Source organism: Cryptomeria japonica, chromosome 8 (genome assembly GCF_030272615.1).
Source record: "Cryptomeria japonica chromosome 8, Sugi_1.0, whole genome shotgun sequence".
Classification (NCBI taxonomy): domain Eukaryota; kingdom Viridiplantae; phylum Streptophyta; class Pinopsida; order Cupressales; family Cupressaceae; genus Cryptomeria; species Cryptomeria japonica.
The window spans coordinates 630889843-630904501 of record NC_081412.1 but is presented as its reverse complement, the minus strand read 5'-3'; the positions used below and the strand labels follow the sequence as shown (position 1 = coordinate 630904501).

The 14659-nt window shown below is 36.5% G+C and overlaps 1 protein-coding gene across 7 annotated transcripts in view; it reads left to right on the top strand.

Annotated features, from left to right (window-relative positions):
• The first annotated feature begins 1031 nt into the window (after window positions 1-1031).
• LOC131045166 (probable E3 ubiquitin-protein ligase RHB1A) overlaps window positions 1032-14659 on the top strand; it is a 61811-nt gene continuing 48183 nt past the window's right edge. Inside the window, exons 1-4 of one of the 7 annotated variants that reach the window (XM_057978699.2) lie at window positions 1034-1264; window positions 5402-5793; window positions 12044-12089; window positions 12195-12467. In XM_057978699.2, coding sequence (XP_057834682.1) covers window positions 5683-5793; window positions 12044-12089; window positions 12195-12467 — 430 coding nt within the window. In that variant the 5' untranslated portion in view covers window positions 1034-1264; window positions 5402-5682. Of the gene's footprint in view, window positions 1265-5401; window positions 5794-12043; window positions 12468-14659 lie in introns of all 7 variants that reach the window. The other 6 variants (XM_057978693.2, XM_057978695.2, XM_057978700.2 and 3 more) reach the window with 6 other exon arrangements.

Genomic DNA, 14659 nt, shown 5'->3' with positions numbered 1-14659 from the left:
GATAGTGTGTCCAAGCATTTTGGGGTTTTGTTTTTGTCACAGATTCCTTCATACATCCCTTTTTCAATTTTGTACCTCTCAGTTCATTCTTAGATCCACATTTGTCCGTTTATGCTGATTATTACCACTTTTGCATTATTTGACCTAGTTTTTGCATTTCCAATTTCTAATCATATCCAATCATTCAAATCAAAAGAGAATAGTCAATCACAAGTGCTTAACTATTCCAAGGGTATGGAGTTGGGTTTAATTGGTTGTTCTCTAGTGTAATTGACGAGATTGGGTTTGATTCCTAGTTTACATGTTTAGACTTGTGAACCCCCATTTCCACTACATTACCAATGTTTGACCGTCCTATGTCTTTTGAAAGCTATGTTTGCAATCCATTTCTTCATCCTCTTCTTCTTGATGATAGATTATTGGATATAATTTAAAACATCTTTTTAAATAAAAACATATACAATTGATTTCAAAAACAATCTTTTTATTACATAAATTTTGATTTGATTTTATTAAAACTTTGATAATATAATTATATATTAAAAATATGAAATAAATAATTTATTAAAAATATAAAGAAAATATCTTTACTAAAATACAACTATATACTATTTATTCTTGTTTTCATATTGGATTCACTACATAAAGCCATACATTATAATAATCATAATATCAACTAAGTATAGTCTAATTCATACATGAAGGGAGAAGAAGCAAAAATCATTCTACTAAAGACAAATCTTTCCAATTAATTTTGATTAGATTTTTATTTAGACATCATAGAAAGCATAAATTCATCCGAAGTTTAGATATATCAATATAATGGGATATCTCATATTCCAATACTGTCAAACTGGGGAAGCATTTGATCTCAAAATATTATAACTATTGAAAAAGACAAATCCAGATTTTCAGCCCAGCCACCACAATCACGATGACGTGTCGTCGAGGATCGTACCTCCTGAACTCGAAACTGACACGTGTCAAATAAAGGATCCCTACCAATTTATATTTTATTCCGACCGGCAACTAAAAGAGTGACTGGGAGTAAGAGGTCACCTTGACTACCACTGTGACAAGTGCCTTGCGCATGTCCGAATGGCATGCACTGCCTTAGCCAAGAGTAACATTCTCTTTGAGCAATTTTTAATTACGCAGGATTCTTTTTCCGAGGGTTTTTGGAAGCAATTATGAAGCCATGGAAGAATTTGTGCCGCTATTAATATACGAGGACTGGCAATCAGCATCTGCCAAAAATTTTCAGGTTTTTCTCCTTTAAATTTACTGCGTAATGTCACTTTTTTTTGGATTTTACGTTGTATATAGACTGCCAAGCCTTGGAATCTGTAAATTAAGCTTTGAATTTTCAAATTCCAATGTGTGCTTGATTTTTTGTGGCGGATTTTGCGATTTGAGTTAAATTATGCTCCCTCCAAGACAATTTTTAGCTTTAAAGTCTGACGATATGCATGCTGGCATGGAATTTCTGTTTGAGAATTCGATCCTGTCTAGTAGATTTCGTAACATGTTAAGGAATCTCAATCTAAGCTCTTTCTGGTGGTTTTTCCATTCTAAATTGCCAGGAAAGGCATGGCGGCATCGAATTTATGTTTAAGAATTGATCCTATGGTATAGGTTTAAGTATTATAAGCTCTTTACGACGATCGTTCTTTAAATTACTACTTCAAAAGACACACTCTAACACAGAATTCATACCGACGATACATTGCAGAATTTCATTATGGAGTGTTTAAGGGTTTAATTGTCTAAAATATGCCGCAGCTTGAATTTTGTGATGATTGGCGAATTATATTGTCCGATGATTTATTGTTGGATTGAATCATCCAATCTTCTAAGGGTTTCAATGCGTAGCATATACTGCAGTTTTAATTTCATGCTCGGCTCTAAATGACAGTCTCTGTAGCGTTTCTTTGACACTAGACTTAACATAAATGAATGCCTAGGATCGTTATTTGAGTTGATTAGGTGTTATGATGATTGGCGGATTATTTTGTCCGACGATATTTTGTTGAATCGAACTATCTAGCGTTCCGAGGGTTTCAGTGGGTAACATATGCTTAGCATTAATTTCCTGTCCGTCTCTAAATAATACTCTCTGTATTGTTTCTTTGACACTAAACTGATACATAAATGAATGTTTAGGATCATTTGTAAAGGGGGATATGGCAATTTTAGCTCTTGAAACGTGCTGGTACGATATATTGATGAGTAATACGGACGCAAGAATGTTTTAGAGTTTAAAATTGGGTAAATGGACGTTCCTTTGAGTTTTAGCGATTAATTTAGGTCGGCATCTCGTCCTTTGAGCACTTTGTGATTAAGTTGAAGTTCTGGTGTGAATGTATAATATATTTTTTAGTGTCGTTTGCTTTACGGTACACTGGTTGCAAGATGTTAAACAGCTAGTGCAAGAGTTGATGACGAAATTTGGGAAATTGTTTATTACTATCCTTTGAACTCCAGGATAGCATTTCAATTAGGATAATGGATTTAGTGCTTTGAAATTGTCTTTTACATGGTTTTCCTGAAGTGTAAGATCCATAATCGCCTAAACAGCATCAGCACCTTCAAGAGAAATTTTTGTTGTAGAAGAGACATTTAATTTTCCTAGTGATGAGTCCAGTAGGTTGACTTGAAACGTGGGAAGTAAAAATCACTTAGTAGTTGTCTCTAAAATCTCCCCCAGTGACATCTAATTTATCAACTTAAGGTTTTTATTTTGGCGCACTAATCGAAAACAGGCAGATGAGAAAACAATGAATATCACTTCTGTATAATCTTTGTAATCGCGAGAATAGAGGCTGGAAAACCACCGTGATTGGTATGAACACGTGAGATTGAAAGACCCAAGAGTGGAATGAGATTAACACTTAAACATAATCTGTTGAGCTTGCTCCCTAGCAGTTAGATAGTTACATTAAGGATGTTCTAGAACTTCATCATATGATTTTAAGTAGCCCTGAAGTGGAATGCATATAATCTGTGCATGATGGCTCAAATGGTATAATTAATTGCGCTACCTTATATATTGTAGTGGGTCTCCTTTGGTTTTTCATTTTTTTTTTTTCAATTTAATTTTTTTTTTAACCTTTTGTTTTTACTTAGATTAACAAACGAACCTCAATATTGGAGGCATAATTAGGATGCATATTTCAGGCATAGATATTCTTTGGATGGACGTGTTGTTTAAGGTCGGCTGTCTTAGGCTTGAGATTCAAAATCAACGATGAATGTTTCAGGTATATGGAATCGATGAGTTTTGAGAACCTTTAGGTAATGTAGTGATCAGGCGAGATTCTTTTCCTTATTTTATTCCATATGCTGGAGTCCCACCTTTATTATCCATTAGGTACTCTCTATGTTACGAGTTTGGAAGTATAACACTCAGTTTGTCATGAAATTCTGTTTTAGAATGCTGGAGTTCAACGTCGTCATAGGATTTGTAATTTTGGATTTGGCAACAAAGAACTATTCAGTGTACTGTTCCCTATAAGTTATGGTTAACAAAACTAAGAAAACCAACAGTTCTGCGTTCTATAGGCTTTAGAATGTACTTATGCAACATGTTTTTGTTATTTTTAAAGTCCTCACTTTTGCTGCAGAATTTTTTCCTTTGCACCATATGCGCCAGAGTTATGGAAAGCCATTTGTCTAGCTTACACTTTCTGATGTCAGGCTTAAAACGTTTTCCATTTTTGAGTAGAATACTTGTTTGTGGTGATAGGTGTTGGTATGCTGCCAGACCCATGTTGATTCAATACTTAAATAGAAACAAACAATTTCTAGAAGTTTTGATAAGTACTGTATATTTTTTAATTTGGTCACGTGTTCTGTCCTTTTTGTCCAGAAATTCAGAAAATATTATCTTATATTATATAGGTTGAGGGATGTCCCAACAGCAATGCGTTTGAGCAAAAGGTGTTGAGCACGGTCAACATTTTTTTGTGTTCTGTACCAGCCCCAGGGTCCTTCCACTCTACCTCCAGATTGTCCTTTTTGCTCTCAAATTCAGTACCCATAGCCTTAGAAATGAGAATAGTTCTTTCAGGCAACAGTTGAACTTCGGTAGCTAAAATTTGGTTCTCCATTAAATTTGAATGAAATTTTCTAGTTAGTTTGCATCATGCACGGAAGCATGTGCGTGGTTATACAACCGAGGCTTCAATGCAGAATTCCACCTCTCCCAAAATATTGTTCTTCATCCTTCCTTGTGACATGTTTTGAGAATTCCAAGGAAAGTATGCTGGCACAAGTACAATGAAGTAACAATAACCCTTGTCAGAGAACAGAGATTCAGAAAAACATGAAAATCACATAAACTTGATAAAAAAAATCACATGAACTTGAAGTCTTGGACTATAAGTATAATCCACCATCAAAAGAAAGAATTTGTGGAATTAGTCCTTAAAAGATCGAGCATTATCATTTTAGCTGTCCTCCCTGTACACAAGAGGCTTAATCATGTAGGAAGGCCAAATCTCAGCACTACCATAATCATAATCATAATCATTGCTGCAGCTTGCTTTAAAGAGTTTTTGGAGGATTCCCTGAACAATGCTCATTTAAACTCTTAATTTCGCATATTAAATAAAAGGTAGTTCATATGACAGTGATCTTTACTAATTAATCCAGCGGTCATACCAAGTCATCAAATTTGCAATAATATAAACTATTTTATTCGCTCTGCTTTTTGTGCTTTTTGCATGGTTGAAGTTAAGATTATTAAATCTATTTGTAAGATGCATAATTCCTGGAAGTAACTAGATAAAAATAACCCTTGATCTAACAGCAGTTCGTTTTGGGCAAGTTGCTAGATTAAAAATGCATGAGTTGACTTTGATGGTTTCTCTGTATGATGTTACTTTGAGTTTAGAATCCTCCCGTTCACATGCTCGTGCAAGAAAACTTCAAACCATTCTAGGGCGTGGATTTAAGCTCTTCAAATTAGCAACATTAATAGTGGCTGCAGATGGTCAAGCTTTCTTAATTCTTCAGTTTAGTTTTAGTTTTCTTATGAAAAAATAATATAGAAGGGATACCCAACAATGGGGAACAGTGGAGAGGCTATAGAGAAAAGGTGTGACATACTTCTTCAAATGTGTATTTGCCTTGATACTATTATTGTGGGGGAAAATTAATTGCATTCACTCTATAATCTAATTCTTTTATCGCCTTCCACATGCTTGTTAGATTTTGTCATTTTGATTATAAAAAATTCGCTAAGAAAGACTGCAAGTCTCCAGGTAGGCTTGAGCAATTTCTATAGCGACATGCTTGGCTTTGCATTGCATTGGCTTGTTTGTGTTTGGGAGAATTTTTTATTTTTACTTTGCTTGTATATTGCATCTGTCTTAGTTATTTGCTTTCACTTGATGGACAGGGGTATACCTGATACAAGCTAGAGCTAATAGCAGGTGAAATAGCTGATTGTTGTTGACGGTAAGAAGTGATTTTGGGTCCAGTAGGTGGTGCTAAGCTGCATTTGAAGTGAAACGATGCTAGGCATCTAGTTTGCAGGTTAGTGGCAGTCCTATTGAGTGTTGTTCAATGACCACAGGTTGCCATGGTCACTTAATCATACATGGAGGTCACAGTTTAGTAGTGCAAAGGATAGCTGGAATCCTTTGAAGCAAGTTGAAAGGAAAAGAATCAAGTAGAGAAATGGGAGGATGTTGTTGCTGCTGCTCGAGGGCAGATGATTATAATGGAGGTTTGGGAAGCTGCTGCACACGTTGTTGTTGCCCTCCGTGCCTTGGGTGTTGTTGTGGCATGGTATCTTTCAACCTATTCAATGCGTGTTTTTTCTTCCAGAAATCAGTTAAAAATTGTGTTCAAATTTATATTCTTTCATTTGTATTCTGGTAAACCTTAACGAACTGTTTTTTTGACCTGTGATTCTGTATTATTAGATGATGGTTACAAAATCTCACTTTGTTTGTTGTTACTTTTAACATTTCATGCCTATCATCTGCCCTACATGTAAGTCTCCAATCCATCTAATTCTGTTTGAATACTATCTTGCAAATAATTTTTTGTTCTATGCTACTTTTTAATAATAGAATTATCTTTTTCATCAGAAAAGAAAGAGTAGAATGTTTGATTCATTGAAATCCTGTGGCTACAATGTTGAAGCTCTTTTACCAGTTTTATCTATTTTTATTCACTGGTTCAAGTTACCATTTTTTTAGATCCCTAAGGAACCTTGGAGGAGAATTTTAAGTGTCGGATGAACTATTGATCCATCTATCTACCTATTTACATGCACAATGGAAGATGGAAACATATAGTTTTTCTACATACAATTATTTTTGACACAGTGAAACAAATCAGATTTTATAGAATAAATTATAAAGTTAAAAGGAAAATTTATGATTTACATGACTATCCTGGATATTTAAGCTATCAGGTTTTCAAGTATGCATAGAAAGAAAACCTGTGGATTCACCTGAAAAACTAAGGATACCTTAACGGGAATCTACTTGTTTGAAAGAATTCTTAAACCAAAAAAACTTGATAACCTTGTTTGTAGAGGAACTGGTCTTATGAAACTTGTAGAAAAAATGTGACCTCTAGAGAATGCTGAGAATCCAAGTTTTAAACAGGTAAAATAAAGGTCAGTAAGCTCATACCCTTTCCTTTAAAAACTAAAGTAAACAAACACAAAAGGAAAAAAAAAAACATTATGCAAAATTCAAATTATTCGAGGAAGCAGTGAAACTCTTGCTGCTGTCCTGTTTTTCCTTGTCCACTAGCAATTTTTCTCTAGCTTTAGCAACCAACTACGGTCCCTGTTCCCACACTAATTTTTCCTTGAATGTATTTATGGCCAAATGCTAGTAAAGATTGTGAAGTCTTTCCCATGCATGTGGCCCCTTGCTATTGATATTATATAAAAACCTTAAGATCTGTCCAATGGAATTAGAAACATTATGCTGAAAATCCTCAAATTCAGGGGCATCCTTCAAGGGATAGGAGCCTCGGATATTTTGCCAGTAACCTTGTCACCTTCATTCAATTTGGCTTGCAGGCACAAGACAACTATTTTGAGTTCTTCCATCTGTCTGAGGACTCACAGCTTCTGAGAATGAGTAGAGGCTCTGGAAGCCTTGCTAGGATTAACTTCAGAGCAAGAGCTTTCTATTGAAACATGATGGATATATGATGGTCTTTCATGATGGTGAGGTCCTCTGCAAGTTGTTTAATTTTGTCCCTAACTGACTTTTTCAGATTGAGCCAATTAGTTCCAAGAGAACGAGTTTTTCATGCTTGCTTCAATTGCTTTATTGTTGAAGTGCTATTTATTATATAGGGAATTCTGAGAGTGGGTGCCATATTGGTTGACATGGAACCGATGGGGAGAAAATGTAAAAGACTCAAACTAAATACACAAATGATAAACCTAGAAATACTCCAGCAATAAATATTTTTGTTTTTTTTATATTTTCTACAAACAATGTTTTTGCAATTTAAAATTTACCAGTCTGATACAAAGTACTAGGCACTTCGTACAAGAAAATCTGATGACCCAGATGACACTTTGAAATTCAATGTGCTCTTTAAGGGTTTCCGTCCCCAAGGTAGTCTAATTGCCACGGTTAAAAGTTTCCATCTCCAAAAAGCATGAGTTGCTGTACACAGCCATCACACTCCTGAGAAAAAGCTTTTGTTTGTTTTTAATCTGAGATGTCTTCTTTTCCCCACAATGCTTCTTATATTCCATGCTTTCCTTTTCCACCCCTCAATCATCGGCAATCCCAATCAGTTAAATGACAAATCTGAGATAACTTACTCTGATTCATTTCTCAAATACTCAAGCATAGGCAATCCGGTTAATTGAAAAGTCTGAGAAATGTTGTTTGCAGTTTCTGGATTTGATTGTGTGAGAAAATTTGAATGGATTGTGGAAATCTTATAGCTTTGAAGTCTGAGAAAACTAAATTTGACCCAGATAAGTGGCAATTCCAGCAAGGAATGCCAACTCCAACTCAACTGCCTTATTCCATTAGTTAACTTGTTCCTAAATGAAGTAACTACAACTTATCTATCTGCTATTGCTATGCTGCCAGCTACTCACTCAATGCTATGGATTAGAGGAGTGGATCCCATGTTCCATTAATTTCAAAAAGGGGACATTGCACCAATCGAGTTAAGGTTACATAGTTTTTAGGGTTCTTAGCTAGGCCAAAGATTTGATATTTTTGAGCGTTATGTTACCATCTATAGAGGCAGCCTTACAATGCTTTGCAAATCATTCTAAGAGCTCTCGGCTGGGATTTGCATGGGCTTTATTGGGGTGCTTCAGTCGCTTTGACCCAAGACATTTATCGGGATGTTTAGGACTCTATTCCAATAAAATAGTCTTTGAATCTTATCAATTTGTTTTCCACTCGACATAGGACATTAAGAATAGATAGCATGTAAACAAATCTTTCATTTGCTCCTTGTTATTCATCTTCCTGTTTACAAAACAACATTACATATACAATCTAGTTTCTGTTCATTTTTAAATAGATGTTAATGTACTCTATAGTTCTATACCATTTAATGTAAGCGGGTGTTCCTCAAATCTTTGTGCACCTTGGGTAAACTCTAGTTTAGGTGAAAAGGTGATATTCGTGTGTAAAATGCATTAAAATGTGAAAGGTGACAGAATCATCTTACTATACTCTGCAACAAAACATTCTCCATCCCACTCTTCTCTTACCAATTTAGATTCAATATCCCTAGCCATTTTATGAGGTTTTCCGGATCAATCTCCTCATTATCGAGGAGGCTATGGCATCATCAAAAACCACTGGTCAACCAAGCTTCATTCAGGCTGTTTATCAAGACCCTTCTGAGGTTCAAAAGGATGAATTGTTTCAATTTGTGAGTTACCATGCATAGAAAACAATCCTCAAGCCTCATGTTACAATAAACAAAGAAAATGACTGTCATGTATGTGTGGGCCATAGTTCACAGACTTGGACTTAGAGAGTACTTGGCAAGCCCAACATTTTTGACTCCGAAAAAACTCGGCAACTTAGAAATACTAGAAATTAAAATTTCTTTAAAAAACCATTTTAAAAAAAAATTTCAATTACAAATGTATCAAATCAAACCACGAGGAAGGGCTGGCAGTTTGAAGAAGACAATAGCAAACAACATATGGCAGACCAAGGCATCTTAAATAGCGTTTTACCTAAAATTGGCTTTTTACCTGTTTTTTTCCTGATTCTGTAAAAACTTGCGAGTTAAACTTGTGAAAACTCGCTTAGTAAAAAAACAGAGTACTTGGCAACTCGGCAAGTACCCACAGAGTTTTCAAACTATGTGGACAACCTTCCTCAAGTCTCTTTCTCAATGGAAGAAACAGAAAGCAGGCTCTGGCACCTAAGAAAAAGACCCTGATCTGCAGACTCATGGGATCCTTCTTAGGTCCAAGACTCTCAACCAATGTATTGAGATAAAAATACCAGCCTTTACGCACTATAGATATTTTAATGATATCCAAAGTTGCCATCTTTTCCAAAAAAAAAAAAAGACAAAAGTGTTCTAAGGAGGGCCCAAGTTTATGCAAAAGTTTGGGCTGTTTATGAAGCTTCGGTCACCAGCATTCAATCCCTTAGAGGATCTCCTCAGCATTGTTGCCATGTGGCTACTTGCCCCTCTCTTTCCTAGTGAGTATCCTGGATGAAGTCTTCCTCAAGGGAATTGGAAATGTGACAGGGGAATATATCAGATCCTTTGCATTCACAAAAAGCCCAGGAGTTCTCAATTATGCCTGGATATATGTGAATGTATGTCAAGGTACATTTTTTCTGGAATCAAATGGAAACAATCCATTGGCTATGAGAACAGTTCTTTCAAGTGCAGATACTGACATAAGCATGGCCATCTAGCATGAATATGTCCAAAGAAGCCAATTAAATCCAACCACGAGACCAAGCAGGGTTCAGCTCCAAATAAGATCAAGTGAAAAGTAGAAGAATACAGATAAGATCAACCCAAAACAACCATCAAAAGCAATTGAAAATCCTCAGCAATCAAGCAAATTTTTTAGATCATACTCGAGAAAAGCTCAGAGCCCAAAATTAACAGCTGAATCTTTTCAATACTATGAATTCTTTTGCTTCTTTGTCGGATTTAATAGATGAGGAAATGAACATAATCACACACTTGCAAAGAACCAAACAAAAAAAAAGAATTCAATCCTATCGGCGAATCTCCAATTGCTAAGTATCTACTGAATCAATAGCCAGAAATAGAAAAACAGAAGCAAAAACAAATGATCTACTGAATCAATTATTTCTATGGATGTTAATTCATTTCTGGCTGTTGTTTTTGCTTCTGTTTTTTATTTCTTTGAATCAACAGCCAGAAATTAAAAACAGAAGCAAAAACAAAGGATTCCCACTCACAGAAGTTGGCCTTATTAATTTGGAAATCTGGGAACTGGAATTCCCTGCTTCTCTCTAAAAGAAGAGAAAATTATCAGTGGAAACAACAAAATCAAGCCCACAGAGCCTCGACGAAAGAAGTTATGCCACCTGCATTGGACAAAGATCAGAACCACTTAGAGGCAAGTACTTGTGATCTCCAACATATGTGATGCATATTTTCTCCTGGAATAGAAGGGGTATAGGTGTTCATAACAACTTTTATTTATCTATTTAATTTTTTAATATTGCATTTTGTTTACAAATATACTGCTTGCACTAGCATGAACATGAGACAACAAAAGCTCTTTGGGAGAACTAACATGAGACCTATGCTAGCTCCTTTTGAGCAAACAAACTAAAAACCTACAATGGAAGACCAAGAGTCTCAACTTAAAAATCCACCTTTAAATATCACAACCACAGTGGACGCCAACAATGGAAGACCTGGAGTTGCAATTTAGAATTCCACATTAGATGTTCTTTGGGGATTTGAACTTGAGTATCTACAATGAGAATCCAATGCCATCGATTCCTCTTCAAAACTTATTAATTGAAAGTCTCACTTCTTCCATCATGTATGCGTGTGTATATGAGCAAACAATGTTCAATTCCACAACAGCTCAAAAATCATGGTAAAGTTCTCAATACTATGGGTCAAGGAACAGGGTATCACTAAACACATAAAATTAATATTTTTTTGTAAAGTCGACTTTTTATGAAATGGAATGGAATGGATGGGGGATGTTGAGTCCTTGAGATGCTCTGAATGCTGATGAATTAAGATGACAAAACAGTTTGTCTTTTGGCATGCAACACATTCATACATACTGCTTCTTTTGTGTTTGCTTGCTGTGCACATGCAGCTTATTTGACTGTTTATTTTTTCTCTTTGTTGTCACCTCTTTCTGATTTCTCTGATTGTATCATCTTCTTTGCTTGTTTCATCGCTATCTGCATTATGCTTTCTTGCTGTACTTCTGCTGTTTCTTTTCTAGCACTTCCTTGCAGATACATGATAAAGTTTTGGTTTTTCAATTAATAGAATTGTCTCTTGAAAAGTAAATGAATGATATCCCTAATGCTAAAGATTGTTTTGATAAGCTTAAAATTTATGAAATAAATTTTTGAGAAATTGACATTCATGAACTGCCAGGACAAGTAAATAACTAGAGTTAAACAATCTCATGCATTCATTATTATTTTTGTTTAGGAGACCTGAACGTGCCAAGGAATTTGATCCTTAATATGATTTGTAGTCATTCAAATTGTTAGTTCTCAAAGATAAACTTCTTTTGGAAAATATATTGGGTTTTTTCTGTCAAACTGCTATTGCATTTCAACTATTAGCAGAAAGCTTTATAGTCCATTTCAATATAGGTGTTGGGATAGTTCGTAAAGTCTTTGATTATGGATCAGTTATAACTGGACCTCAGAAAGAAGAGTATATGGTTTTCCTCTGTCAAGTTTCCATATAGGTTAATGCATGTTAAACACGTCATTTTCATGGAACTACTGTTGATAATGGCAACATAGTGAGACTCTTGTTTCGCCTTATTCTTGGGAGCTCAATAAAATAAGACTGGTCAATGGCTTATGTGCAGTGTGCTTCTAATACTGAAGAGCAGGATTCTTCATCATCAGTGCAAGGTGCGTCATCTTCAGTCTCCGCAGGGCTTTTAGTTGGGGCATCTTTGGATACATCAATTCCTGATACATATCGGGCTCCGCCAACTCCATTACCTTATGATGCAGATGTGAGGTATGTTAGGACAGTATGTGATGGACTTGGGGTAAGAAATGACAGGAGTGGTCCTATTCAGGGCAGGGATTTGCAGAATATAAGTGGAAACACTGATGAGGGTGAAGGTGAAGCACTGGCTGCATTTAAAAATTTGAAATGTGCAGAGTTTAAAAATCAAGGGATCAATGATAAGCCTAGCTCAATAGAAACATGCCAAGCGTCTAAATTGAGTGAAATGGTTATTCTCACAGATGAGGAAGACACCTGTCCGACTTGTCTTGAAGGTAAAGGAATTTTACATCATTTGGCAATCTTATATACTTTAATTGGTAGTTCGTCTGCAAAATTTTGGTCTTTTTAATTGTTACATGTTAGACTTTTGTTTAAATAAAATTGATGTCTCATACATTTATTCCTGCAAACAAATGACATACATCAGCTTTGAGCATTCGGACTGCAAGTAAAGTTTATTTCCTACATGGGCAAAGACAGAAGCATCAATTTTTACAGGAGAAACACATAAATTTTCAAGATTTCTCTTTCAAGCAAAATGACATTTAGAAAATATAAAGCTTAAGTGATTATTGCAATTAATTTGCCGACTCCACTTCTATGCGTGTCAAAGCCAAAAATGATAATACTTTTGGGGTATTCATTGCTGTGTTGCATTGAGGAAAAATGAGGTTGTAAATATCTGAGTTGATGTGATGGCAGAAACATCCATGTAATGTACTATATACAATGGCATTCACAAGATTCAAAGTTATATTGGTATAAATTTATTAACAACTTTCTTGATCTAAAATATGAATATTTTGTACCAGTACTATCACTTCTATTGGCTGACACGTACTCTTTTTATTAATTAAGCTGGGAAAGGCCATAGAACCTTACATAGCAAAAGAGAAAAACCAACATAATATACTCAATTGTGGTGATATGTGCTGAAGTTACAAATGTTACAGTACAACAGACATAGTGATTTAAGTGTGATAGTGATGTGGTATTTTTATGGTAGTAACTGTAATCACAAAAGCTTGCACCCTTGCTAAGCTATCGACTCAGCAACCTTGTGAAACATGGAAACAACCCCGAAGTGTGGGACCTTGCGCGAGGGGCTTGAATCTCCGAAGAAGGCTGGCTTCCTTCTCACTCCAGGTGTAGGTGTTGAACCAAATTGTCTCCTATGATTAAGGAGAGATAGAAAGGGGGAGGCTTGCTGGTCTTGCTTGAGTCTTCCTCCTCCTTGGGTTGCACCAAACTGGTGGAGACTGCCCTTTCTCTGGGTGCTGCTTCATCACCTGACTGATTGACATCCTTCAGTGCCTCCTTAAGAAAATCCCTTTGAGATGGGATTGAAAGGGCCTCCCACATAGTGACATTGAGGTTGGCCGCCTTCATCTGATCAACTATTTTGAAAGGAACACCAGCTGACTTTAGAGGCCCTTTTGAGGTTACAAGATCTGCCTTTGCTCTTTGGATGACTTGAGCCTCCTCTTGCCTCTCGTTCCCTTGCATGGTACTTTGGCTTGTATCATGGACGATTACCTTGGGTGTTGGAGCTTGGGCTGATGTTGAAGGTGAGGTAGCCTCCATGGCTCTCTTCTTTGACCTCGCATAATGCAGCATGGACACACCATTTGTTTGGTTCAAACCACAAAATTCTGCCTCCTGCCAATTGACAAAGGTGGAATCCCCTTGCAAGTGAGCCTGAGTGCCAACACTAGGCTGATTTGGGTCATATTGCTGGCCAGAAGTGGTCGGCTGATTTTGCACTACTAAAGTTTGGACAAACCCTCCACTTTGGCATATACCTTGGTTATGTGGCTGATTGCATGGTTGACACCAATCTTGCTCTTGGGTGAGGTTATTTTGCATTGGAACTATCGCCTTTGAGCTGCTTGCGGTTGTGGGGTTCACACTATTCAAGGGCCTGGCATTGCTCCATTGGTTTTGCCCCTGAAAGGGTGGCCTATTTTGCTGATAATTTTGATTTTGTGCTTGGTAAGGTCTGCTATACTGAGTTTGCTGCCTCTTTAGTGCCACCAATTCATTGCCAAAGTTTTGCAGTAGAGTCTTGACCTCATGGAGCTCATTGGAGGATGTAGAGAGCGTGGATGATTGTCCTGCGGAAGCCATGGGGATAGGAGCCAAGGTGGGTTGTTGAGTAGGAGCCTCTGGGAAGAGAGGCATTGGAGGCCTTGGAGCTATCTTCCCATCTTGAATCAAACAATTTTCTGCTCTTATGGCTATGTCATATGCACCTGATAGAGAGGCTCCAACCCATTGATTGGATCATGACAGATATATTGCTGTTGAGAGCTCTAAGATAATACAAGAAGGCATGATTTGGAGATGACTTCACTAGAGCAGGAATCCTATTCCATGTCTTATGGAATCTGAAGTTGAAGTCTCCCATGAACTCGTGGGGTGCCCTCTTGATCGTAGTTAATTGCTCCACTAGTGATAGGTGATC